The 27534-nt window shown below is 49.6% G+C and overlaps 2 protein-coding genes and 1 non-coding gene across 6 annotated transcripts in view; 2 read left to right on the forward strand and 1 right to left on the reverse strand.

The window, feature by feature from the left end:
* Nucleotides 1–27534, forward strand: part of MAP1LC3B (microtubule associated protein 1 light chain 3 beta) — a 371166-nt gene that overhangs the window by 249932 nt on the left and 93700 nt on the right. The window lies entirely within an intron of this gene.
* On the reverse strand, nt 701–27394 carry C20H16orf95 (chromosome 20 C16orf95 homolog). 4 transcript variants are annotated; one of them, XR_007722012.1, is made up of 9 exons: nt 26886–27394; nt 25782–25833; nt 24980–25105; nt 19719–19865; nt 18773–18809; nt 13593–13779; nt 10633–10810; nt 10383–10499; nt 701–745 (listed from the first exon to the last, which is right to left on the reverse strand). XR_007722012.1 is itself a non-coding variant. In XM_050773790.1 (7 exons), exons 1-7 carry the CDS (start codon nt 26897–26899, stop codon nt 10792–10794), a joined length of 582 nt encoding a protein of 193 aa, XP_050629747.1. In that variant the 5' UTR covers nt 26900–27394; the 3' UTR covers nt 10544–10791. The 4 variants fall into 4 exon arrangements, 3 of the variants coding, with proteins under 3 accessions (XP_050629747.1, XP_050629748.1, XP_050629749.1); XM_050773790.1 differs by lacking the exons at nt 701–745; nt 10383–10499 and having other exon boundaries at nt 10544–10810; XM_050773791.1 differs by lacking the exons at nt 701–745; nt 10383–10499; nt 19719–19865 and having other exon boundaries at nt 10544–10810.
* Nucleotides 24733–24836, forward strand: LOC126945148 (small nucleolar RNA U13). The gene has a single exon (XR_007722320.1). It is a non-coding gene; the product is annotated as a small nucleolar RNA U13 (small nucleolar RNA).

Consider the following 27534-nt stretch of genomic DNA (forward strand, 5'->3'; position numbering starts at 1 on the left):
CATTTCCTCAGCAAAAGGAGAAAGGTATACAGGAGACTTGGCACACACAGTGGCCTGGGCTGCTGATGCTGGGAGGGGCAGTGGGAGACAAAGTGAGGTGGTATAGGGAGGAGGGTGTGCTGCGCCCACCCCCTGCCGCCATCCTCTTGCCCTAACAACCCTGCAAGGTTGAACGCCCTGCTCTGGTCGCTGCCGGCTTTAGGCATCAGCTCCAATTCCTGATGGCTCTGGGGGCTTCTATAGCCTTCTCTATAAAGAGGGACGGCAGCATCTGGGGGCTATCCTGGAGGCTGGCCACCACGACATGTCTGAGATCAGTTCCCAAAGACACCATCCCATCTGGTAACACAGATGGGAGCATCTACATCTTCCTCTGGTGCATCTTCAAGTGTGGCTGCCATCCATTAGAATCAAGAGCTGAGATGGCAGCTCCTGAAAAGGATGGGAAGGCTGTGACCTCATAGTTCATGGACGAGGTTGTTGTGTATGTTTCTCACCAGCTGCAAGACAACTGGTGGGAAAATGCTCAAGGCATTAACACTTCCCTAAGGTGAGCACAGTCATTTCAGCACATTAGCAGGCTGGACTCATGCATTTCAGAAACGCAAGCGAGAACCAGAGCCGGGAGGTCAAGATGGCAAGTCGTTTCAGATGGTCTTAAATTTTATTTAAAAAGGAAGAATGCAGGATTGCACAAACAGGGGCTTTCTGTGCCAGACCTGGTCGTAATCAGCTTCTCTCTCACCTGGGAGGACAAAAGTAAAAGAGATGTTTGGAAATCCCAAGAAACGTATTTAGAGTGGTTGAAGGTGGGGTGGGTGGGAAGGAAAGTAACTATTTCCATAGAAAAGAAATGATGACATGATAATCTTTTCATTTTTCATCTTTTCACTGTTTCCAGAGGTAGAAAATTACAGCCTCTTGGCTTCTTTCCAAGCAAGCCCTTGGAACCAGGACCCTAAGGGACCCCAGGGATCTGGAAGGAAGTCACAGTGACTTGGGTAGCAAAGGGCAGTTCCAGGGCTCCGGCTGTCCCAGGCCCTGCACATTTCACATCTACGCTGTGAGAGGCAGCAGAGCCGAAGTCCAAGCTGTGTGCCCCCGTTTCCTCATCTGGAAAATGGGGATGCCAGTGGTACCTGCTTCAGAGTATGACCTTACTATGGAGGATGCATTCAATACCTGCAGCTCACTCTGTGCCTGGCACTGGCTGAGCATGTCACCAGCACTACCTCACTTAGCAGGTGAAAAATGAACATCCAGAAAGTTGAAGTCGCTGGCCTTGCCCAGAGGGCTACGTTCACCAATTGTCCCCAGGGCTGTTGGACCCTAGACTGCGTCTCAGCCTGGGCAGCTCAGTGTTACTCTTCATCCAACCAGCGAGCCAGTGTCATCCCTCAGTGTCTCAGAGGCCCCTCCAACTAAGCTCCTCCTCTCCTCCACTCCCCTGCCCCCACCCCTCCCCCACACAGCCCTACCTGCCCCCTCCCCCATCCTGTCCCCACCTGTGTCCCATTCAGGATGAGCAAATCATCTGCGGTACCCAGTCTCTGGAAGCTGACACTCCAGTGCAAGGAGACACATGGGACACAAGATGCACAAAAGAAAAAAACACACAGGCAGCCCTGGCTTACGATGGCTGGGTCTAACCATGTTTTGACTTTACATCGATGGGTGGATGAGTCAATCGGTAGGTGTATGGATAGACAGATAATAGATGAATGAGTGGCTGGGTGGATGGGTGAGTACGTGGATGGGTGGGTGGATGGGTGGGTGGATGGATGGATGGATGGATAGATGGATGGATAAATGGATGAACAGATGAGTGGGTGGGTGAACGAGAATATGGGCGAGTGAATGGATGAATGGATGAGTGGGTAGATGGGTGGGTGAGTAGGTGGGTAAATGGAGGGGTAAATGAAAGGATGGTGGATGAATTGTTGAGTGGATGGGTGGGTGGATGGATGAGCGATAGGAAGATGAATGGATGGTGACTGGCTGGCTGGCTGGGTGAATGGTTGAGTGGATGGATGGATGGATGGATGGATGAGTGGACGAGGGTACTGATGAACAGATTAGCAAATGGAGGAACAGAATCATTGTTCTGGTTGTAAGAAGTCCAACTCCTCCCTTTAGGAGAAGTACTGGAAATGTCCATTTTCGTTTTCTATAGTCTTTGACAAATATTCCACAGTTTAACAAGGTTTGGCTGTAAAATGCCTCTTCCTTTTCTGAGGAAAAACAGCACCTCTTTTTTCTTTCTTGCAAGTGACGCAAAACATTTCACATGGCCTCAAACAGATCTAGCACCTAAGGGTCAGGAGCTGGAAACTTCGCCAAACGCATACATCATTACAGTTCTCCTGAAAGTAATGGTGCCACTATTCATGACCATGAATACAGCATTAAACAAATACTGAGATGGGGAGAGCTCGTTATCCAAGGCCATTAAACAGCTCAGGAAGAGTGCAGTTATGTTAGAAGCCAATTAAGAGGCCTCACACTGGTTGTCAGCAGCCCACAAGGTGCTGAGGCGTCCCCTAGCACATAGTAGGCACCTCGTAAAATGTGTAAACCAAAACAAGAGAGTCAGATTAGCAGTCCAATGACAGGGCTGTCCAGAACGCTGCCCTTCACCATCCCCTGGGCCGCGTGCAACATGGACCACAATGCTCAGAGTCCAGGACCATTCGTGAACACACAGAGCAAACAATGCACCTCAATGGTAAATACCAACGATTTAGTCATTTATTTATCAAACACTTCCTGAGCACTTGCCTGCCAGACACTGTTAAAAGTGCTTGATAATTATTAATTCATTAAATCATCACAGCAACCTTATGAGGTAGGAGCTATTATCATCCTCATTCTAAAGATGAGGAAACTGAGGCATGGAGATCCAACACACAGTAAGCTGTGGAATCAGGATGTGAACCAGACTATTCAACTCACAGTTCATGTCTGAAACAGACAGCAAAGCGGAGGAGCCTGATGAAGGTTCACTACACCACAGGTGTTTACACACACACTCCCTTATCTAGGGGGAGGAGCCTACTGAAGGTTCATTATACCACAGGAATTTACACACACTCCCTTATCTAAGCGGAGGAGCCTGCTGAATATTCATTACACCACAAGAGCTTACACCCTGTTTTGTGGAGAACAGGGTCTTGGTATATTGCCCAGGCAGTTCTTAAACTCCTGGGCTCAAGCGATCCTCCCATCTCTACCTCCCTAAGAGCTGGGATTATACGTATGAGCCACTGTGTCCGGCTCTAAAAGCTTTTCAGTCCTATTCTGTAGCCCCCAGTGAAACAGTGTATCCAGTTCGTGATCACCAAGGGATGCCAGACATGGGCAAGGTCTGCTGGGCCCAGGCTGACTTGCCAGGGCCTCCTGGTCAGTCTTTGCATTTCAAGAGTGAGGCCAACAGCGTCGCGAGCCTGCTGACACATGTATGGTGGGCACAGAGCCCGGCCCAGGAAGCTACCTTACAGAAAATATGACAAGCCAGTCTATCAAACTTTTAGGTCAACTACAAGTTTATAGGAAACACAGAGCAGAGAAGAGGGAAAATGCATGGTGGTTAGATTCTTTTTTTAATCTTTGCCCCTTTTAAAAATTTCAGATCCATATACCTGTTTTTATAGGCAGAACGGTTTCTGGGAGGAAGGAGAGAAGGTAGGATAAACGGCAGTGGGTGGGGGGCCTTGCTCAGACAGAGAGCAGAGGTCAGCTGGGGGTGCAGGGAGGAGGCTGAGGCTCCTGAAGCTCACATGGGTGAGGAGTTGTGCTTTACAATCACCTCCTAGAGGACTCTGCCTGGCGCTATAAGCACCCCAGCACCCAGGATCTCCCACTACCCAAAGCCCATGCTGTCGGCAATATGAGGGACGAACCCCAGCAGCCAGGGTAGAGTGGACGAAGACGCACACGGAGACCTGCTCTCCGCCACCTCCTGCTCCCCACCTAGGACCCGGGAGCTGGTGTCCTGTGATTCCTGGAATCTCACACCCTGCCAGTGTGCTGGGAAGGACACACTTGCCTGACTGGTGCTGAGACAACATCCCCCACATCTGGAATGCCAGGCTGGCCTCCTCCAGAATGCCGCCCCTTCCACTGCCCATGGGTTGGCCTGAAGGTTTGTTGTTTTCACATAAAAACGGGGCCTCGGCCGGGTGCGGTGGCTCACGCCTGTCATGGCTGAGGCAGGCCATGGCAGGCGGATCACGAGGTCAGGAGATCGAGACCATCCTGGCTAACACGGTAAAACCCCGTCTCTACTAAAAATACAAAAAATTAGCCAGGCATGGTGTCAGGTGCCTGTAGTCCCAGCTACTCGGGAGGCTGAGGCAGGAAAATGGCGTGAACCCGGCAGGCGGAGCTTGCAGTGAGCCGAGATTGCGCCACTGCACTCCAGCCTGGGCTACAGAGCAAGACTCTGTCTCAAAAAAAAAAAAAAAAAAAAAAAAAAAAAAAACCAGGTCTCAAACAGCACTCTCTCTCTTGGAAATGACGAAAGCAGGAAGCTTCCAAGTGCCCCGGTGGGCTCCCAGGGCTCCCAGACCCCCCAGTGCAATGCCCACCAGAGAAAACAGCAGGTATCCAAAATCAACAAGTACTGACGCAGCACCTACTGTGTGTCAAGCACAGCAAGAGTCCCTGGGACAGCCGCAAAAGCCCCATGATACTCACACCACTGAGCCTCAGCCCAGCCTGGACCAAACATCACTAAGTGATCACAGAGGTGCTTCCTCAAGGGCCTGGGTGACCTCAGGGGTCTTTGCTACAGTGTCCAGGCAGCACAACCCATTTGCAGTTCCTCCAACGGGGAGGCTTAGAAAGGGTCTCCCCAGAGTGGACAAATGGAGAGGCACCACCTGGAACTGGGAGGCCGCCGAAGGAAAGGTGACCTGGATGGGCTGCAGGAGAGCCAAGGCCAAGTCTCGCATGTGCCACCAGCTTCTGTGTGGCTTGGGACAGGGCATGGCCCTCTCTGGGCCTCAGTGTCCCCATCTGTGAAAGAGGCGATTGGACCAGTGTCCCCATGGCCCCTCCCAGGCCCCAAGTCTTGGCACATAGGTCACCAGAGAGCTCTCAGAAGATGGGGCCAGGCACTGCCAGGAGCAGCCCGAGAAGCCACCAAGACCTGGGTTGGGCTGGGCTGGGCAGACTGCAGTGCCTCCACCTGCCATGGCAGCCTGGCTGGGCCAGTGGGATTCCGGCCACATGTGGTTCATGGCCCCTGAACCAGATGGTACAGACCACCTTTTCCACCATCGCAGAAAGTTCCACTGGGCAGGGCTGGGCTGTGTGGTCATTACCCAGTTAATGGCCTGGGGCAGAGTGAGGGGAAGAGAGGCAGAGGGGAGGATAAAGGAAGGGAGCAGGGGAGGAGGAAGGGAGGGCTGTGTGGCTGGGTGGAGGGGAGACGGGGAGGGAGGGACAGAGTGTTTCTCTGGGCTCCTGACTTGAGTCTGGGGTACAGACAACAGGAGCATCTTCTCCAAAACCCTTTAAACAGCTTTACCCCACATTTCACCTCCCTGGGCCTCACCAGGTCCAGGAAGTCACAGCTCCCTCTCCCACAAACCAAGGGCTGACCTGGGCAACTGAAGCCCCCTCCAGCCCTGGCCTTCTGGGGCTTCTATGCGAAAGTCTCTCAACAGTGCCCTCTTGTGGCTCCTAACGCCAAGTTTCAAGACGATGCCTGCAGGCAGAGGGCTGCCTGGGGTCCGTCTATAGAAGCCATGGTCCCGTGTGGGCTGCAGCGACATTGTCCCTGGGTTAATCAGGACATGTGGTGCAGCCTCAGGTACCACTCCCCAAGAGCACATCCTCACAGATGTAGACAACAGAGCCAAATACCCCTATGCACCTGGAACACAGCCACTGCTACCACCACCGAGGTCCAGACACCGTTGTCCCCCACCAGGTTTCCTGCTGCAGCCTCCAAGCTGGCTTCCCGTGTCCACTCTCGCCACTCTATTCCATCCAACACACTTCAGCTGGAGTGGTTTCTCCAAAATGCAGCCTGTGGGCACAGGCTGCTGTGGCCACTGCCTTGACCTGTCCTCCCCGGCCACTGACAGGGCCAGGGGGCCCAGGACTTCACAGCCTTCTCGAATATGCCCTCAACCTGGCTGTGGTGCAGGCTTTAGCCACACAAGTGTGATGCCCTGGCAGCCTCCCCGGCTCTCTGCCATCCGCTTCATCCTCCAGTGCTCTTGGCTGCCCATGCCACGACCCAGCCACCCTAAATGGCTTATGTGGCCGGAATGCCCCCACCTGTCACCTCCAGACTGTCCCCCCCTGCTGTGCCTGTGCCCGGGCACTCTGGCATCACCTCTCATTGCCAGGTTACCTGGAATTGTCTTCAGATCTCTGCTCCAATGGCGCTTCCTCCCTGACTGGTGAGATGGGGTCTGCTCACCTTGTCTTATCTTGATTTCACCCCAAAAGCAGAGCCTGAGGCAAGGATTGAGTGCAAGTGTTTTTTGGGGGAGGTGATGCAGGAAGCCCTGTGAGTGAGTGGGGAGGTGAGGCAAGGAAGGAGAGCTGGGATGAAGGACGTTGGCAAGAAGGTGGCCCCTGTGGGTGGTAGGGGCTCAGTCCTGCTGGGAACACAGCCCAGAGCCATCCCTGTCGAAGGGCGAGGGGACAGAAGTGCTGACCCACACCTCCCACCCATCATTGACCAAGGGCTGCTCCTGGGGCATCACCTCCTGTACATCCAGCCTGTCCCTGCAGTGGCTCCCGCAGCAAGAACACCCCAGACAGAGGTTGCTGGTCCTTGTGGCAATGTGGGAATGGATAGCAGGTCACTGACAGCGCTCCTGGGCCCTCCTTGTGTTCATGTGTGCCTCAGTCATGACAACAACGACCCTCACCTCAATTACAATACCCCCGCAGCCCAGTGGCATCCTGGGGGCAGCATATGTCTTCTTATGCTGTCTCCCTGGTGCCAGGCATCCAATAAATATCTGCTGATTGAATAAATTATGTTTAATGTTGCCCTAGGGCCACTGAAGATGTGCCCCAGGAGAACACAGCTTCCATTCCCCCAGGGAAGACAAGAGGCCCTCCATGGTGGCCACTGCAGAGATACGGATGTGCCTAAGATACCCCGAGGCCCTGGCCCACTCACTGTAGCCCTCTTTGTTCTGTGTATCTCAGACCCCCACATCTTTCTTCCTTGTCTCTAAAGTGGACCCCCCAGTTCAAGCATCCCAGAGTCTGGTTCCTGTTTGACACTTTTTTTTAGAGAGACAGGGTCTTGCCGTGTTGCCCAGGCAGGAGTGCAGCGGTGTGATCACAGCTCATTGTAGCCTTAAAGTCCTGGGCTCAAGAGATCTTCCCGCCTCAGCCTCCCAAGTAGTTGGGACTACAGGCATGCACCACTATGCCTGGCTAATTTTTATATTTTTTGTAGAAACAGACTCTCGCTATGTTGCCCAGTCTGGTCTCGAACTCCCAGCCTCAAGTAATCTTCCCCAGCTCCTGAGTAGCTGGGATTACAGGTGCGAACTACTGTCCAAGCCTGTCTGTCACCTTTACGTCCTCCCTTTGGTCACCCCGGAGGAATGTGTCCTTTCCTTCCTGCCCAGGCAGTAATAACAGAGATCTGCTCACGGGGAGGAACTGCGTGGTTTCTATTTTCTTTGTACCTTTCTGTATCCTTAAAGTCTTTCACAGTGAATTGTGTTGCTTCTACAATTAAACTTCTCATTTTGAGATAATTATAGACTCACATACACATATAACAAATAATACAGACAGGCCAGGAATGGTGGCTCACAACTGTAATCCCAGCATTTTGGGAGGCCGAGGCAGGCAGATCACTTGAGGTCAGGAGTTTAAGACCAGCCAGGCCAACAGGGTGAAACCAAATATTAATATTAGCCAGGCATGGTGGTGCAAGCCTGTAATCCCAGTTACTCAGGAGGCTAAGGCAGGAGGATCGCTTGAGCCCAAGGAACGGAGGTTGCAGTGAGGCAAGATCGTGCCACTGTACTCCAGCCTGGGCGACAGGGTGAGACCCGGTCTCAAAAAAAAAAGAGAGAGATAATACAGAGAAACCTTATGTTATCCTTTATTCAGTTTGCCCCAACTGGTAACACATGGCAAAACCACAGTACAATACTGCAACCAGAATACTGCCACTGATGTGTTTCCAGCCACAAGAAGGCCTCATGCTGCCCCTCTATAACCACAGGCCCTTCCTTCCCACCAGACCCAGATCCTTCCTGAGCTCCCAGAAACCACTGATCTGCTCTCCATTTCTATACTTTTATCATTTCATGGTGTTATGCAGGACAACTGGATATCCACAAGCAAAAGAATGAAGCTGGACATCTACCTCATACCATATACAGAAACTAAACTCAAAATAGATTTTAAAAACCTAAATGTAAGAGCTACAACGATAACACTCTTAGAAGAAAACACAGGGCCAGGTGCAGTGGCTCACACCTGTAATCCCAGCACTTTGGAAGGCTAAGGCGGGCAGATCACTTGAGGTCAGGAGTTCGAGACCAGCCTGGCCAACATGGAGAAACCCTGTCTCTACTAAAAATACAAAAATTAGCCGGGCATGGTGGCAGGCACCTGTAATCCCAGCTACTTGGGAGGCTGAGGCAGGAGAATCGTCTGAACCCGAGAGGTGGAGGCTGCAGTGAACCAAGATCACACCACTGCACTCCAGCCTGGGCAACAGAGCAAGACTCCGTCTCAAAAAAAAAAAAAAAAAAAAAAAAGAAAACACAAGTGCAAGTCCCTGTGATCTTGAATCCAGCAATGGTTTCTTAGCTATAAGCATACGACCTAAAGTCCATGCAACCTAGGAAAAAATAAACTGTGTTTCACAAAAATTTAAAACCCACGTCTACTTCAAAGGACATCATCAAGAAAACGGGTCTAGTATCCAGAATATACACAGAATACTTACAACTCAATAATAAAAAGTTGGACAGACAACTCAATTAAAATGTAGACAAAAGGCCAGGCATGGTGACTCATGCCTGTAATCCTAGCACTGTGGGAGGCAGAGGCAGGAAGATCGTTTGAGCCCAGTAGTTCAAGACCAGTCTAGGCAATAAAGCGAGACCCCGTCTCCACAAAAATAAAAAAAAACCTATTAATAGCCAGGTATGGTGGTATGTGCCTGTGTTCCCAACCACATGAGAGGCTGAAGCAGGAGGATTCCTTGAGCCCAGGAGGCCAAGGCTTTGGTGAGTTACGACTGCACCACTGCACTCCAGCCTGGGTGACAGAGTGAGACCCTGTCTAAAAACTACATATATGTGTGTAGGGGCACATCTATATATATATATGTGTGTGTGTGTGTATGTGTGTGTGTATCTATGTATCTATATATAGACAAAGTATTTGAATAGACACTTCTCCAAAGAAGTTATACAAATGTCCAACAAGCACATGGAAAGACGTTCAACATCATTAGTTATTAGGAAAATGCAAATGGAAACCACAATGAGACACCACTCCATACCTGCTGGGATGGCTATCAGCAAAGTCACAGATGAAACAAGTGTCGTGAGGATGCAGGGAAATGGGAACCCTGGTGCACTGCTGGTGAGCATAGAAAATGGCACAGCTGCTGTGGACAAGAGCTGGGCAGTTCCTCAAAACATGAAACACGGAGTAACATATGATCCAGCAGTTCTGCTCAGTTCCTCAAAACATGAAACATGGAGTAACATATGATCCAGCAGTTCTGCTCAGTTCCTCAAAACATGAAACATGGAGTAACATATGATCCAGCAGTTCCGCTCAGTTCCTCAAAACATGAAAAATGGAGTAACATATGATCCAGCAGTTCCGCTCAGTTCCTCAAAACATGAAACATGGAGTAACTCTGCTCCCAGGCGTACACCCCAGATAAATGCAAACCTCTGTCCACACAAACACTTGCACGTAAATGTTCAAACCATATTATTCACAAAGTAGAATCACCGAAAAGCAGAAACAACCCAAAATTCAACCATCAAAAGAAATGACATACTGACATACGCCTCAACATGGATGAAGCTTAATGCCAAGTGAAAGAAGGCAGTCATAAAAGACCACTCATCGGATGACAGCATTGAGATGAAATGTCCCAGAACAGGCAAATCCAGAGACAGAAAGTAGATCAGAAGTCACCAGAGGTTGGGGGAGACGGGAAGGAGTGACTGCTTAATGGTATGGGACTTTTTGCAGTGAATGTTCTAGAATGAACGGTGATGGTTGCACAACACTGTAAATATATTAAAAACCACTGAATTGTATACTCTAAGAGTGAATTTTATGACACATAAAAGAGAGCTCAGATTTTAAAATTCAATTCACATATACAATGTTCTGCTACTTAAAGTGAGACCCACCTGACACAGGTGCTGATACCATTTTCGGACCCTTGTCCAGTGGATCTGCTGTCCCTGAAGAGACACTCGGAAATGGCTGCCCTCCCCCAGGGACACGGAGATGGGGACAAGTCCCCCCTTAATGAAGGGAAATCAGAGGATATCATTTAAGAGGTGGCCAGTTTAGAGTTTCACGAATAACATTTATTGACCACATTCATAACAGAATCTCACCCACATTCATATGAACGTCGCTACAACCAAGAATCACCTGATGAGAAATAATTTGGGTTGAATCCTGGGTGTGGATTCTGTTCTATGAGAAAACAGCGGCTGTCACAGACGCCTCCTGATTGGAGGACTCTCGTTAAAGATCTTGATTGTGACATATTTTTGTGGATATTCTTGACAGTAGCTGAAGATTCCAACTTCAAATCCCAAAAAACTGGCTGGAAAGCAAAGCGAGAGACAGTTACTAGGACCCGGCCCCAGGCTGAGACCAGCTGCCCTCAGCATGCCCTTGGGGAACCTCCAGGAGTGGAAGGCAAAGGCACTCCGCGGTGCACAGGGCTGGAGGAATCCCAGGCAGGAAAGGGGTGCGGGGACGAGGGGTGGGATGCAGTCCTGGCCACATCACTTTCCAGCTGTGGGACCAGGGCAAGGCATTCCACCTCTGAGTGCCCACTTCTTCTGAAAAGGGATGATAATGCTGGCTTTGCAGAACTGTAAAGGGAACAGGTGAAATGAAGGCAGGTCTCGCCCTGCTCTTGGGGGCTCCCTGCCGAGAGATCCTAAGTCCACTCTCTCCTTCCACCCCCAGCTGCTGCAGCACATCTCTCCAGGCCAGCAGACCGGCAGCTGAGGCTTCCCCTGAGATAAGCTGGGTGTGTGGCTTGCGGCACCTCACAGGGCACCCACACATCCCAGCCGGACAAGCTGTGCCCTCCCCTGGGATGCTGGTTGGTGCCTGCTCCGCTGCCCTGGCAGCTTGGCTCAGAAGCAGACACCTGCTATGGAAGCGTACGGACCACCAACACCACAGGGTGAGTGGCTTCCTGGGACTTTCTAGACAAGCTGTTGATGAGGATGGGAAAAGATGGGGGCCTCCAAGTGCCAGGATTCGGGGGCTGGAAAAACAGGAAGCTGCACCGACATGCAGGTGGGTCTCCACCTGGACTGCACTTCTGGGGAACTTCAAAACAAAAGCATGCCCAGGCCCTCCCCAGAACAGTTACTCCAAATGTCTAGATGAAGCCCAGGCATCTTTCTCTTTTTCTTCCTCTCTCCTTCCTTCCATTCCTTCCATCTTACCAGGTAATTTGAGCTTGAGGCCAGGGTTCAGCAATTCCCTTTTGGGTTCCCGGACCATCTACTTAACATTGATCCTTTAAAATTGTTTCTTAAATTTATTTTAGAGATAAGATCTTGCTCTGTTGCCCAGGCTGGAGTGTACTGACACAATCAGCTCACTGCAACTGCAAACTCCTGGGCTCAAGCAATCTTTCCACCTCATCCTCCCAAGTAGCTGGGACCACAGCACCACAGTCAGCTAATTTTTTTATTTTGTATGGAGATGGGGTCTTGCTATATTGCCCAAGCTGGTCTTGAACTCCTGGGCTCAAGTGATCCTCCCACCGTGGGCTCAAGCAATCTTCCCACCTCCTTCTCCCAAGTAACTGGGACCACAGCATTACACTCAGCTAATTTTTTAATTTTGTATGGAGATGGGGTCTTGCTATGTTGCCCAAGCTGGTCTTGAACTCCTGGGCTCAAGTGATCCTCCCACCTTAGCCTCCCAAAGTGCTGGGATCCAGGTGTAGGCCACCACACCTTGCCCATCCTTTAAGGCTGGGATGCGGGTGTGGGCCACAGCACCCGGCCTCGCCCATCCTTGAAGGCCAAGTGTTCTTCTTTGCTCCTCCCAGTGTGGGTACAAAGGAGTCAAACAAAATGTGATCATCAAGTTGCCAAACACAAAAAGAAAGATAAATCCGCAAGAAAAATGACAAAGGAAAGCTCTCACTGTTGCCCAGGTACTGCTCATGCTCGGAGACCACGCAGAGCTCACTGTACCCGCTCCCAGCCCCCTTCCCCATGCATGGCCTGGAGAGGCTGGCGCCCAGGCCCACAAGGGACCCATACCTGATGCACATTACCTGATGCACATCACAGCCTCGACTGTGACTGCCCAGGGAGTGGGAGGTAATGTCCAACTCTATGAGAATGGATAACCCAAAAAACAGGGGAGGGGCTCCCACTCCCAGCCGTGGCAGAGTGACCAAGACCGAGCTAAGCTCCTGCTGTGAACAACTAGAAAATAGGGCAGGACACCTGGCAGCTATCTGCAGACACTGCACATTTTGAATCTTCCTCTTCCAATTGCGTGGAGGAGACAAGGAGCAAACAAGTAAATGCATGTAAATTCGATGGTGTGTGCACGTTTGTTCACAGGTCTCCACGTCCATGCAGGGTGACGCAGGCCTCCAGGCAGGAAGGAGCTGCAATGGGCAATGACGGGGAGGAGGAGGGGAGGGGAGGCTTTGCAGAGGAGCCACTGCCTAGGCCGAGAGTAAATGGGGAGGAAGAAGCAACTGTTCCCTGAAGTCCTGCTGCGGCCTGGGGAGTGGCCCTGGAGACTTCCTGGGGGAGGGATCCCAGCAGAAAGCCATGGCTGTGAGCAGCAAGAGTGCCAGGGGAAAAACTTGAAGCCTAGGTGAGGCTAGGGACTAGAGACCAGGGAAAGGGGCTTTCTAGTACGGAGCCTGGTGGCTAGGGTTCGAGCTGGGGGTACAGGCAGGAGGTCCCTATACCTGAGGGGGTGCTCAGAGCTCAGAGGCTGGAGGGCGAGTGGCTGTTAAGATGCGCCATCGACCCCAACATAACAACGGAAATGTGTGGAAACTGGGACCCGTGTCCTGCTGGGAGCAGGGCCATTTTAGAACTTGGGAACAGAGAAGGGGTGGAAGTGCCCCACGAGGCCCCCGCCGCCCCCACGAGGCCCCCGCCGCCCCTACAAGGCCCCCGCCGCCCCCAGACTGCCCTGGCATCTCTAGGTGAGGCGGGGCAGAGCCTGTGCCGTGCAGAGTGCCACAGGACACACTCACAGCGCCCCGCTTCGGCTGCCTGTCAAGTTAACCCCTGCCCCCAACTCTCCCTCGGTCACCAAGCGTCCCTCAGGTGGACATCACCATGCCAGGGCCACCCGCTGTCCCCCATTCCCCACCTGCTCACCGAATGGCCACAATGACCCTCGGGATGGCCTGGAGGAGGGTCAGGAGGGCAAGGCGCAGCAGACACACTGGGCGAGCGGGTAGCTCGTCCTGGTCGGGGGCCTGGAGCTGCTGGCACTTGGGCAGCAGGCGCTCGTCACCACAGATCCGCCAGCAGTTGTGCCAGGAGCATGCATCCAGCGGGGGTGCTAGGCACAGAAAAGGTGGGATGAGGACAGGGCGTGTTCCCCAGGACTCTGTGAGCCACAAGGAGGCTGCAACACCAGCCCTAGAGCCTCTGGGAAACGGGGACTTCCAGGGCCCAGCCACAGCCCCGGGGTGGGGACACTGATCCGGAGCTAACGAGATAAAGGCCATCTTGCGGGTTTATGATTTCCTGGGTAACATCGGCCTTGGGGCTGTTTTTCAAGAGGCTTTCTCTTTTAGAACCGCATATGGAACATGTACAACGTCTAACTAGGATTTGCTTCCAAATCATCTTTTTTGGAGCGGGAGTGGGTGGTGAAGATCAGAGGAACCACACTGGATAATGACTGGAGCCGAGTGATGCTGATTTAAGCCAATCTCCACTTCAGGGAGTATTTTAAATTTTCCATAATAAAAATTTAAGGAACGCCACAAGCACAGATGGAATTCTGGCATTTCCATTTCCCTGATGCTCTTCAGCACTTTCCACACGGGGTCTGGTCAGCACGTGATCCTCCAGATACCAGAGTTTGTTTTTATTTTTTATTACACTGTTAATATGCTACTAATATAAAATATATACTAATTATGTTAACATAAATATCATAAATATACTTTCCTTATGAAAAATTACGGCACAAAAACATAGAGGAGAAAAGCATCTAAGTCCGTCTTTACAAGAAAAAATGTAAGATCAGAAATGTGAACTTTCTTGTTAAAATGGAAATCAGTCAGATTTGAGGCCAAAGAAAATGTCTCACAGTCTTAAATCACTCCCTACTGGAGGCCAAAGGGGAGAACGATCATAATTCTCTTGGCAGCAACAAGCCCTGCTCTCTTAACTCTGCTGGGAAATCCTCTGGCGTGAATGGGTTTGAGGCTTGAAACGTTACTTACATAAGTCACTTAAACTGCAAAGCAATGATTGGAGTAAAAATTAATGCTGTTTTTATTTTAAGTATCAGATACCAGATGATGCATGTCAACTAAGCTTTTAGCTTTTTTTAAAAGATGCAAAGTTTTCAAAGCCAAAAATATTTAATAAAAATAAACCCAAAAATGTGTGATTATACGGTTCGAAGAGCCATAAGAGGTGAGCAGTTGGTTGGTGATTATTTGTTTCCCAAGCATTCCCCGACTCCTGCCTCCGGGGGTTCCACTCAAATCACTCACCTTTTCCAGGGACCCCAACCCCATTCATAGATTTACTCATTCATACATTCCATCAAAGCAAACCCACTGCAAAGAGTCGGCGCACCAAGGGAAGGACGTGATGCCAGCCCAGAAAACACAGACACGGCAGCCCTTCGCACCGGGAAACACCTTCAAGATCAAATCCAGCCCACTCCTTTTTTTTTTTTTTTTTTTTTTTTTTTTTTTGAGACGGAGTCTTGCTCTGTAGCCCGGGCTGGAGTGCAGTGGCCGGATCTCAGCTCACTGCAAGCTCCGCCTCCCGGGTTTACGCCATTCTCCTGCCTCAGCCTCCGGAGTAGCTGGGACTACAGGCGCCCGCCACCTCGCCCGGCTAGTTTTTTTTTTTTTTTTTTGTATTTTTAGTAGAGACGGGGTTTCACGGTGTTAGCCAGGATGGTCTCGATCTCCTGACCTCGTGATCCGCCCATCTCGGCCTCCCAAAGTGCTGGGATTACAGGCTTGAGCCACCGCGCCCGGCCGCCCCCTCCTTTTAGAGACAAAGAAAGTAATGGTGGGGGTGGAGGTCCTGATCTCCCCATATACTATGTCATGAGAGCAGAAATACACATATATGCCAGGTCACAGACAGATCAATCTACATACCAGGTCATAGACACAGAAAAACGTAAATATACTTAACTACGAATACATAAGGGGACTGTAAAAAGTTTGTAGAAGATGGAATTAAAAAATAAAAATAGGTCAGGCACAGTGGCTCACGCCTGTCATCCCAGCACTTTGGAAGGCTAAGGTGGGTGGATCACCTGAAGTCAGGAGTTCAAGACCAGCCTGGCAGATGGTGAAACCCCATCTCTAATAAAAATACAAAAATCAGCTGGGTGTGGTGGTACACTCCTATAGTCCCAGCTACTCAGGAGGCTGAGGCAGGAGAATCACTCGAACCCAGGAGGCGGAGGTTGTAGTGAGCCGAGATCACGCCATTGCACTTCAGCCTGGGTGACAGAATGATACTCCATCCCAAAACAAAATAAAAATAAAGAAATAAAAAATATCAAGTTTGTTTCTCAACATAAGCTCCACAAGGTCAAGACACTTTTGTCAGTGATGACACCAGCCGTTTAGTCCATCTTGAAAGAGCTGAGGGTCCTGGGAATTTAAACACATCAATGCAGTCTTTTATTACATTATTAACTGAAGAAAATGGGTGCCCTTTAAAGATGTTTTAAGATTAGAAAACAAAGAAGACAGAAAGAGCTGAATCAGGACTGTAATTTGGCTGTAAGGTGGATGCCTAATAATTTCCCATCAAAACTCTCACAAACTTGCCCTTGTTTGACAAGAGGAATGAGCGGGAGCCTTGCTGTGGTAGAGAGGGACTCTGGTGGAGCTTTCCAGAGTGTTTTTCTGCTACAGCGTTGGCTAACTTCCTCAAAACACTCCCATAATCATGTTGGCCGGACACAGTGGTTCAAGCCTGCAATCCCAGCACTTTGGGAGGCCAAGGCAGGAGGATCATGAGGTCAGGAGTTTGAGACCAGCCTGACCAACATGGTGAAACCCCGTCTCTACTAAAAATACAAAAATTAGCCAGGGGTGGTGGCGCACGCCTGTAATCCCAGCTACTCGGGAGGCTGAGGAAGGAGAATCACTTGAACCCAGGGGGCAGAAGTTGTGGTGAGCCCAGATTGTGCCACTGCACTCCAGCCTGGGCAACAGAGCGAGACTACATCTCATTCAATCAATCAATCAATCAATAAGCAGATGTTATCATTCTTTGGCCCTCCAGAAAGTCAACCAGCAAAATGCCTTGAGCATCCCAAAAAACTGTTGCCATGACCTTTGCTCTTGTCCCACCCACTCTTATCATGATAAGACCACTTCAGCCCTCAACAGCCATTGCTTTGGTTGTGCTTTGTCTTCAGGATGGTGCTGGCGAAGCCATGTTTCATCTCCTGTTACAATTCTTCAAAGAAAGATTTTAGGATTTTGATCCCACTTCTTTAAAATTTCCACTGAAAGCTCTGTTCCTGTCTGCAGCTGGTCTGAACATAATGGGTTTGGTGCCCTCAGCGTGGAAGGTTTGCTCAACTTGGATTCTGCAGTCAGAATTGTGGAAGCTGAGCCAGTTGAGATGTCTGTGCTGTTGGCTAGTGTTTCTGCTGGTAATCATCAGTCCTCTTTATTTGGGGCATGAACAAGATGAATGTTTTTTCTCACAAACTGATGTGGATGGGCTGGCACTGCAGGCTGCACCTTCAACATCGCCTCATCCCTTCTTAAATGAGTCACCCATCTGGAAACTGCTGTTCTGTGGTGCACTGTCACCATAAACTTGTCATAAAGTATCGATGACTTTACCATTGTTCCACCGAAGCTTCACCATAAAGATGATGCTTGTTCTGGCTTCAATCTTAGCAGAATTCATGCTGCTCTGAAAGGGACTCTTTTTATTTTTCTATTTTTTTATTTATTTTTTTTTTTGAGACGGAGTCTTGCTCTGTCGCCCGGGCAGAGTGCAGTGGCCGGATCTCAGCTCACTGCAAGCTCCGCCTCCCGGGTTCACACCATTCTCCTGCCTCAGCCTCCCGAGTAGCTGGGACTACAGGCACCCGCCACCTCGCCCGGCTAGTTTTTTGTATTTTTTTAGTAGAGACGGGGTTTCACCGCGTTAGCCAGGATGGTCTCGATCTCCTGACCTCGTGATCCGCCCGTCTCGGCCTCCCAAAGTGCTGGGATTACAGGCTTGAGCCACCGCGCCCGGCCAGGGACTCTTTTTAAACTGATGTCTTCTCCTTCTCAGCACCTCAAACTAGACCCTGTTCAGATATGTTATAATAAGTTAATATGAGTTTAGTCTGGTGCAAAAAAAATTGAAATCCATACATTGTTTCATTGCTTTTTTAATTATATACATTTTCTTTTTCTTTTTTCTTTTTTTTTTTTTTGAGACAGAGTCTTACTCTGTTGCCCAGCCTAGAGTGCAATGGTATGATCTCAGCTCACTGCAACCTCTGCCTCCCGGGTTCAAGCAATTCTCATGCCTCAGCCTCCCAAGTAGCTGGGACTACAGACATGTGCCACCACGCCCAGCTAACTTTTTGTATTTTAGTAGAGACAAGGTTTCACTATGCTGCCCAGGCTGGTCTCAAACTCCTGAGCTCAGGCAATCCAGTCTCCTCAGCCAGCCAAAGTGCTAGGATTACAGGTGTGAGCCACAGCACCTGGTATATTATATGCATTTCCCATAAACTTTTTCAAGGCCCCTCATATGAATACATATTGTATTGTGACTACATGAATGTGAGTATATACTATGACTATCATGAACATGTGAATGTATATACACCAGGTCACAAATGTATGAATGTATGAGCATACTATGTAATGAATAGAGACGTAAGTTTTGTGTTTTGAATATACAATGTGCCATGAATATATGAATGTATGAGGATATAATAGGATATATATAGAAATATGTACTATGTCATAAATATATATACACACACATACTATGTCATAAATTATAGAAGATTAGAGCTTAATAAAACCACTTTAGGTCTCATCTAAGCCCAGGCTGGGAGTTGGCTTCATCCGGAGAGCCGCTGCTGGCAGATGGGTAGGGTCTGCTGTAGAGCAGAGGTTTCTCTGGGCTCACTGGGGGAAGGTAGTGGGTGACAAGGGATGGCTGTTGAGCAGGGGAGGGAAGCCACATGCATGTCACTGTTACACTATGGGCAGGTGTCTGGGGATGAGAGGTTCCCCCGCCATACACCATGATGCTCACGAACCCCGCCTTTCTGGGGAGAGGGATGACATGAGACACACGCACACTGGAGTTACCTTGGATGCCTTTCAAACTCTCCTGCCTCCTGACCATCTAAAAGACAAGAATGGAGGCAAGCAGTCAGCCTGGTGACCCTCCAAGGGGGGAGAGCCTGGTGATTGGGACTCCAAACCTCCAGGAGGGGTGCTGGCTGCCTCAAGATAAAAGCCCTGGGCTCCTCCTTATGAGGCCTGCAGGCTCTTTTCTCTGAGGACAGCCTGCCACCCAGTGATGGAAAACCAGCAACTGGAAGTCAGGGGGAAGGAAGGAAGCTCTTGTCTACCACCCAGGACACGGGGAAAGCAGGGGAGTGAGAGGCCCAGGGGGCTAGGAAGAGGCCTGCTGCCGCTGCCCAGAACTAGTGCTGTGGAGGCAGCCAGCAAGAGCAGAGAGGACAGGCCATCTGGTGGTGGTCCATCCGGGGCACCCTCCTTCTCACCTCCCTCTATGCAGCCAGGGCCAGAAGAGAGAGTCAGAGGAGGGGCCCGGCCAGGGAAGGGAGGTGGTGTGAGGAGGAGGAGGCAGGGAGGTGAGAAAGGTCGAGGAGAATGCAGAGTGGGAGGAAGACAGGGAGGAAAGCAGCAGCAGCAGCAGTGAGGGCCAGAACAATCAGCCCTCTGCAGAAAGCAGCGCAGCCCTGCCCTTCCAGTGCCAACTGGGAGACGGAGCTGGCCTCCCTGAGCCACACCTGCCCTCTGTGCTCCCAGGCCCATGGCCACAACTGCCAGGGGATCTTCTCTGGACACCACAGTGGGAGACTGAGCCGGCTTCCCTAAGCCACACCTGCCCTCTGTGCTCCCAGGCCCATGGCCACAATTGCCAGGGGATCTTCTCTGGACACCACAGAGGCCTCTGTGGGAGCAGAGCCCAGGTACCCCTCTTCCCCTTCTTCCTCCCGTCTCCCCTTTTCCCGGCCCCCACCTCACTCTTCAGTCCTCACTGCAGTGTGCGCCTCCTCCTTACCTGCTGCTGAGACCTCAGAACCTGGGGCACCCAGTAGGGCATCACTGCCTGGTCCCTAGGCATCGGGAGGCGGCCCCCAAAGCGATGGCATAGGCAGGGGCACATCTTGGTGGTTTGGGGGATATAAAACTGAACCATCTTTTGACTCTAACAGAGAGGATGGGAGGAGAAGATTCAGAAGGGGATGGAGCCACTCCTGCCCCCAGCGACTCCCTGATGGAGCCATTCCCCAGAAGCGACTCCCTGATGGAGCCATTCCCCAGAAGACTCCTGGCTCGGTCTTAGCATCAGGGCAGGCCCTGGAGAGCTGTTCCCACCCACAAGCACACCCAACCACTCCAGATAAGGGACTGTGGTCTACCGTCTACAACATGTCCATTGTTGGGAGACACGGGACCTCCGTGGCTCACCTGGCTTCCCTACCCCTCATCTGCACCTGTGCCCTGGCAGAGCACGCAGGTTGTTATTGGAAGACCTGGCTCTGTCCTGGCCTGGTGGTCTCCAGCTGGGGCCCTTGGGCATGACACTTAGCATCCCTGTGCCTCGGTGCTCTCAGCTATGAAGAGGGCTCTGCTGGCATCTTAACAAAGTCTATCAGGTTCTAAAACAGACAGCCTTTGATGCGGCAATTCCACTTGCAGGAATGTTTCCTATGAGGATGCTTTCACATCTGCAAAGTTACTATGTACAGAAATATTCGCTGCACCATTATCAGGAGTGACTGGACAGTCTGAATGTCTTTCAGTAAGAGACAATAAATGACAGACATCGGGCAATAGGATATAGACAGCCTTGGGAAGAATGGAACAGAGCTGTCTGGACTGACATGGAATAAACTCTGAGACAGGATGTAAAGTGAGGAAAATGCAGCACTGTGAGTTCAGTACACTACCATTTGCATTTTTCAAAAAAGAATGTGCACACAATCGTATGTATGTGAATTATAGCAAATGACACTCTTGCCTCAGTTCCTCACCCTCCCTACAGCCCACCCTTGGCACTGTGACCCTGCAGCCTCTCCAGCGGAAAGACAGGGTGGTCCCACCTCTCAGCTGCGGGTTCGACCAGGCATATGGTTTGGGCAACAGGATGAGGAGGAGGTTACAGCAGAAGGAGGAGTTACAGACCTGCACGTAGTGGTAGGGGCTATCAGACATGGGGGAAGGCCGGGAGCAGTGGCTCATGCCAGTAATCCCAGCATTTTGGGAGGCCAAGGCAGGTGGATCACTTAAGGTCAGGAGTTCGAGACCAGACTGGTCAATATGGTGAAACCCCATCTCTACTAAAAATACAAAAATTAGCCGGGAGTGGTGGCAGGCATCTGCAACCCAGCTACCTGGGAGACTAAGGCAAGATAATCACTTGAACCTGGGAGACAGAGGTTGTAGTGAACCAAAATCATGCCACTGCACTCCAGCCTGGGCGGCAGAGTGAGACTCCATCTCAAAAAAAAAAAAAAAAAAAAAAAAAAACTGAATGCCATCCCTCATAAGCAGGGTAAGAATGTCTCCTCACTGCTCTATTCAACACTGTAGTGAAAGGTCTAGCCAGTGTATTAAGCAAGAAAAATAAAAGTCTCCAAATTGAAAAGGGAGAAAGAAAGCCATCTCTACTTGCAGATGACACAATCATCTGTGTAGAATATCTGATGGAATCCACAAAAAGAGCTACTACAATAAATAAGATTAGCAATATTGTAGAATACAAGAACAACAGACAAACATCAGTTGTACTTCTAAATACCAGCAATGCAAAGTCATACATTGAAATTCAAAAACAATGTCATCAAAATTATGAAATACTTATGGGTAAATCTGACAAAAAAATATATAAAGCCTATATAATAAAAGTTGCAAAATATTTCTGGGAAATATTAAAGAAAACCTAAATACATGTAGAAATGTATCATGTTTATGGGTCAAAAGACTCAATATTTTTCACAAGACAATTCTCTTCAAACTGATCTACAAAGCCCATACAGTGCCAATCAAAATCCCAGTAGGGTGCTTTTGCAGAAATTGACAAACTGATTGTAAAATTCACAAGGAAATGCAAATATATATATATATATATATATATCCAACTCTGAAAAACAAAGCTTGAAAATGAGCCCTACTTGATTTCCAGACATTATAAAGTCAAGACACAATAATCAAGACAGTGTAGTATTAGCATAAAGATAGACAATTAGATCAGAAGAGGGTTCAGAAATAAATTCATAGATATATGAACAACTGTCTTAGTTCACTTGTGTGGCTATAAAGGAATACCTGAGGCAGTGTATTTTATTAAGAAAAGAGGCTTGGCCAGGTGTGGTGGTGGCTCATGCCTGTAATCCCAGCACTTTGGGAGGCCAAGGCAGGTGGATCACTCGAAGTCAGAAGTTTGAGAGTAGCCTGGCCAACATGGCGAAACCCCATCTCTACTAAAAATATAAAAATTAGCCGGGCATGGTGGCGAGTGCCTGTAATCCCAACTACTCAGGGGTCTGAGGTAGGAGGCAGGGGATTCACTTGAACCTGGGAGGCGGAGGTTGCAGGGAGCTGAAATTGATCATGCCACTGCACTCCAGTGTAGACGACAGAGCAAGACTCCGTCTCAAAAAAAAAAAAGAAAAAGAAAAGAAAAGAGGTTTATCTGGTTCACGATTCTGATGGCTGGAAAGTTCAAGATTGGGAGTCTGCTTCCTCTCATGGTGGAAGGTGAAGGGGAGCCCACATATGTTGAGATCACATACGAGAGAGGAAGCCAGAAAGAGGGGAGGAGATGCCAGGCTCTTTTTAACAACCAGCTCTCTTGGGAACTAGTAGAGAGAGAACTGAGTCACCACCATAAGGACAGCACCAATCCACGCAGGAGGGACCTGTCCCCCGTGACCCAAATACCTCCAACACTGGGGATCCCTAGCTCCAACACTGGAGATCAAATTTTATCATCAGGTTTGAGGGGACAAACATCTAAACTACAGCAACAACTAATCTTTGACAACGGTATAAAGGCAGGTCAGTAGAGAAAATACAGCCCTTACAATAGATGGTGCTAGAAAAATTAGACTGTCATATGCAAACAAACCCAATTCAAGGCTGGGCACGGTGGCTCATGCCTGTAATCCCAGCACTTTGGGAGGCTGAGGTGGGCGGATCACCTGAGATCAGGAGTTCAAGATCAGCCTGGCCAACATGGTGAAACCCTGTCTCTACTAAAAATACAAAAAATTAGCCAGGCATGGTGGTGTGTGCTTGTAGTCCCAGCTACTTGGGAGGCTGAGGCAGAAGAATCGCTTGAATCTGGGAGGTGGAGGTAGAAGTAGAAACAACCCAAATGTCCTTCTGGGTGAGTGAATAGACTGTGATCTATTCATATAATGCAGCATTACTCAGTAATAAAAAGAATGACCAAGATCATGCCCCTGCACTCCAGCCTGGGCGAAACAGCGAGACTCTATCTCCAAAAAAAAAAATTAAATCCATACCTCACACTATATACAAAAATTAACTCAAAATGGATCACAGAAATAAACATAAAATTATAAAACTTCTAAAAGGAAACATAAGAAAAAACCTTTTCTGACCTCTGGCTCAGCAAAGATCTGTTAACTACGACACCTGAAGCATGATCCACTGCTGTGCTGGGGATAGGCACATCTAGGCAAGATCCAGAAAACATGGAAATTGATAAACTGAACTTCACCAAAAGGTAAAACTTCTCTCTCTCTGAAAGATACTGATAAGAGAATAAAAAGACAAGCCAGGTCAGGCGTGGTGGCTCGCACCCTGATCCCAGCACACTGGGAGGCCGACACAGGTGGATCACTTGAGCCCAGGAGTTTGAGACTAGCCAGGGCAACAAAGTGAGACCTCATCTCCATAAAAAATAAACAAAATTAGCCTTGTATGGTGGTGCACACCTGCGGTTCCAGTTACTTGAAGGGCTGAGGCGGGAGGATTGCTTGAGCTGGGGAGTTCAAGTTTGTAGTGAGCCAAGATTGTGCACTCCATTCTGGGCAACAGAGTGAGACCCAGTCTCAGAAAAAAAAAAAAAAGACAGGCCAAAGACATGGAAAGATATTTAAAAATTGAATCTCAGATCAATAATTTGCATCTAGAATATATAAAGAACTATCAAAACTCAGTAATTTAAAAAAGCAATTCTTATAAAGGGGCAAAACAATTAAACAGATGCTTCATCGAGTAAGACATCAGATATCAAAAGCACATGAAGAGATCCTTGACATCACCAATTATGATGGGTATACAAATGAAAACTATAATGAGATAGACACCTATTAAGACGGCTCAAATTAAAAAGATCAGCCAAACCAAGTGTTGGTGACAATGTGGAGGAATTGGAACTTTAGATACTGCTGGTAGAAATGTAAAATGGTGGAAAACAGTCAACAGACTTCTTTTTTAAAGTTAAATATACAACTACCATACGATTCAGGAATTCCACTCCTTGGTATTTACCCAAGAAGAATGAAGGCATATGTGCGTACAAAGCCTTGTACACAAATGTTCATAGCAGCTTTGTGTGTAACACATAAGAAGTAGAAACAACCCAAATGTCCTTCTGGGTGAATGAATAAACCGTGGTCTATTCACATAATGCAGCATTACTCAATAATAAAAAGAATGACTATTGATGCCCATGATTACGTAGAAGAATCTCAAAATAATTATGCTAAGTGAAAGAAGCCAGACGAAAGAGTACACAGTCTATGACCTCATTTATATAAAATTCTCAGAAATGCAAATTAATCTACAGTGACAGAAAGCAGGTCAGTGTTTGCCTGGGGATGTCAGGGTACAGAATGTTGGGTAAAGTTAAAAGGAGCCCACGGACATGGTTAAGGGTTGTGTATATGCTCATTATCTTGATGGTGGTGGTGGGTTCAGGGGGGAATACCTATGGCAAGACTTACCAGATGGTACATTTTCCACACGTGCAGTTTATCATATGCCAATCAAACCTCTAAAAGTCTAGTTTTTAGAAAAAAACTGTTTAAAAATCACAGATCCTTTTACAGTTCATAAGTATGATAACTGGGCACTCACGCACATGTATGAGGTGTGCCTCCCTCAGGCCTTGCTACGATGTCAGCACATTACCCATCTGACATGAAAATAAATAAATAATATCAAACTGTCTTCTTGAAATGTTAAAATATCCATTCATATAATACTTCTAATTCTGAGGGGTGACTGGTCCCCTGACATTCACCCTGGACCCTAGGTGAAGACCTCCTGGTTCAAGTTACCTACCTGCTTTCGGGGTCTCAGGGACAGAGGGACCCAGTAAGGCAGTGCTGCTTCCACCCTGGGCACAGGTAGGCGGCCCCCGAATCTGGTCTGGCACTCACAGCAGACGGCCCAGGGGCCAGGGTGCATCTGAGTAAGATCCAGAAACAACAGAACTGAGTTTGATGCTGCATTTGCAGGGATACAGGAGGCTCTCAGGCACAGTAGATCCGTGCTCAGGAAGATGGTGTCCGGGGGCAGGGTCCCTGGCTCCTACTGCAGCTTGGAAAGAGGCAGGCTACCATGGCTTGCCCTGAGGCCTCCAAGGTCATTTGGAGGGGGATCTGCCAGAGCTTGCAAACCAGGTGCACTGGGATTCTCGGCCATTTACTGCCATGCTACAATGAGCAAGTCTCATGGTCCCCTCTGAAAATGGGGATGTACAAGCAGCTTTAGAGCTTATGGGCCCATGAGTACTGCCTTTATGGCCATCTGTCTCACTCTGGTCTGCAAGAGCTTCCACATCCATCCCGTGTGACCTTCGCAACACCCTCAGGCAGGAAGGAGAGGGGCTGCCATCACCTCCAGGGGCAGACGGAGAAGCTGATGCCCAGAGCAGGTACATTTGGTGGCCTCCTGAACTCTGAGGTGTTGTGACAGCCTGGCAGGTGTTCTGGAGGCCCAGGGATAGCTCCTGCAACCACACTTTTGTGTTTGGAGCATTCTCTCATGGGATGCAGCTTCTGGACCCACATTCTCTGCTCTACTCACCCCACAGGGGCATGTTGGGGTCACGGCCAAGTGGCTGAGGATTTGCTTTCCTTACCGAATGACCTGGGAGGCACACTTCTTTCTTGTAGGTTTGAAATGGGCTATTCCTAGAAAAGAAGAACAGAAAAGCTTAGGGTTTGTGTAAACTAGGGGGCAGGGATGCTAGCGCACAGGCCTGGGCCTGCCTTCTCAGAACTGACTCTTAACAGTAAAGCCCAGGGGTGGAGGGGACAGGGGAGGATCCTCTGAGCCCAAGAAGAGTGAGGGTGACATCAGAAGCAGGTGTGTGCTTGCTCACGCGTTCATGTCTAGGGGATCCTGGGGGCTGGCTGTCATGGAATCTTGCATTCCCAAGCCAACCAACTTCAAGCTGACTCCAGCTAAACTTGTGCTTGGACCATCAGAAAAGATGGGAGCATTCCAACCTGGTGAGAACCTTCCTAGACATAGAGCTGCCAATCACATCACCTAGGATGGTTTGTCAGACATCCCCAACTTACTGAAATACTGAACGAAAACATCGTCAAACTGTCCATTAACAAACCTCCTTCTACTATAAAAAACCAGGCGCTTTGTCTCTGGGATGACAAAGCATTTGGGGTTACACAGCCTGTGTTACTCTTCCCTGTTCCACCCCACAACAAACTGCTTGAATGTTGGCCGATAAAGCGTCTCCAGTGGGTGCAAAGCCCTGCTTCCCTGACAGTGGTGGATCAAAGTGCTTTGTACTGTGGAAACCGTAAGAGTGATACAAGTGTTTTCAGGTTTCATTGTCATAATAACCGTTATTATTAGTGCTGTTTTTTGTTAGAGTAATAGATTCAAGCATCACCTCTCCCAGCTAATGCTTGAAAACAGAGGATAGGGGCATTGCCCTCCACAGCATCCAAGGCCCCTTCTGGTAAAGACAGCACTGCTATATTCCTGGTAGGGGAGGGGGCCCACACCCATCTCAGGTAGTTCAGGTGGGCCCAACTCACCACTGCCCAGCCTGGAAGGCTGGGGAAAAAAGAAACTCCTTTCTGTTGAGGTTGATAATCTGATAACATGTAAACCTCAGGAGGTCCTGGTGATCATCTTGCCTTCGCAAGGAAGCCAGTAAAAGGGAAGGAAGCTGAAAAATGGAGAGAAACCTTCCAGGACCATGGTCAGTGCGTACCTGGATACATCCATGCCTGAAGCCCTACTTCTGATATTTTCAGTTATGTGGAACCATCAGTTGCGTTTTTGTGCTTATGCCAATGTGAGGTTCCTGTGGGTCGCGGTCAAGAGTTCTGCCTACGTACAGGTAATGCAGCAATGCCGGGCCGGGAACTCACAGACGCGGTGTCGGGTGCCCGCGGGCAGGATTCAGGACGCACTTGCCTGCCATCCTGCGCGCCGGGTGTGAGTGCCAACCTGCAGAGCCCGACGCACCCCGCGCCCGGATCCCCGTCAGCAGCGCCCGAGGCTGCTCCAGTGGCCTCATGATGATGGTGACAACGCCGCGGGGGCAGTGGGGACCGGCTCGCACGCGTATGGCTTCTTATGGCTGACGCGCCCTTTCACACACACATCGTCCGCAGGCCCTGACGCCCGGGCTCCCGCCTTTCCCTCCTGCCTCAGCCCGAAGCCAGCCCGAGACCAACCCAAACCTCAACATCAAACCCTCTGAGGAGCCCAACAGTCCCCGCGCGCCCGCCAGTCCCGCTGATTGGCCCGCGCCCAGCCAATCAAAAATGGCCTTCTGGGTATGTGAACTTAGCTGGCGGCTGATTGGTCCCTCGCGCAGAGACGCGGGGTCAGCGGGTCAGAGCGCGGCTGTGTAG

This window comes from Macaca thibetana, chromosome 20 (genome assembly GCF_024542745.1).
Source record: "Macaca thibetana thibetana isolate TM-01 chromosome 20, ASM2454274v1, whole genome shotgun sequence".
NCBI classification, from domain to species: Eukaryota; Metazoa; Chordata; class Mammalia; order Primates; family Cercopithecidae; genus Macaca; species Macaca thibetana.

Coding starts and splice junctions, on each gene's coding strand:
- C20H16orf95 (XM_050773790.1), bottom strand. Junction 25,106..25,781: donor TGTGCCTCCCAGGTCATTCG/GTAAGGAAAGCA, acceptor GATCTTACTCAG/ATGCACCCTGGCCCCTGGGC. Junction 18,810..19,718: donor TTCTGAGGTCTCAGCAGCAG/GTAAGGAGGAGG, acceptor CTTGTCTTTTAG/ATGGTCAGGAGGCAGGAGAG.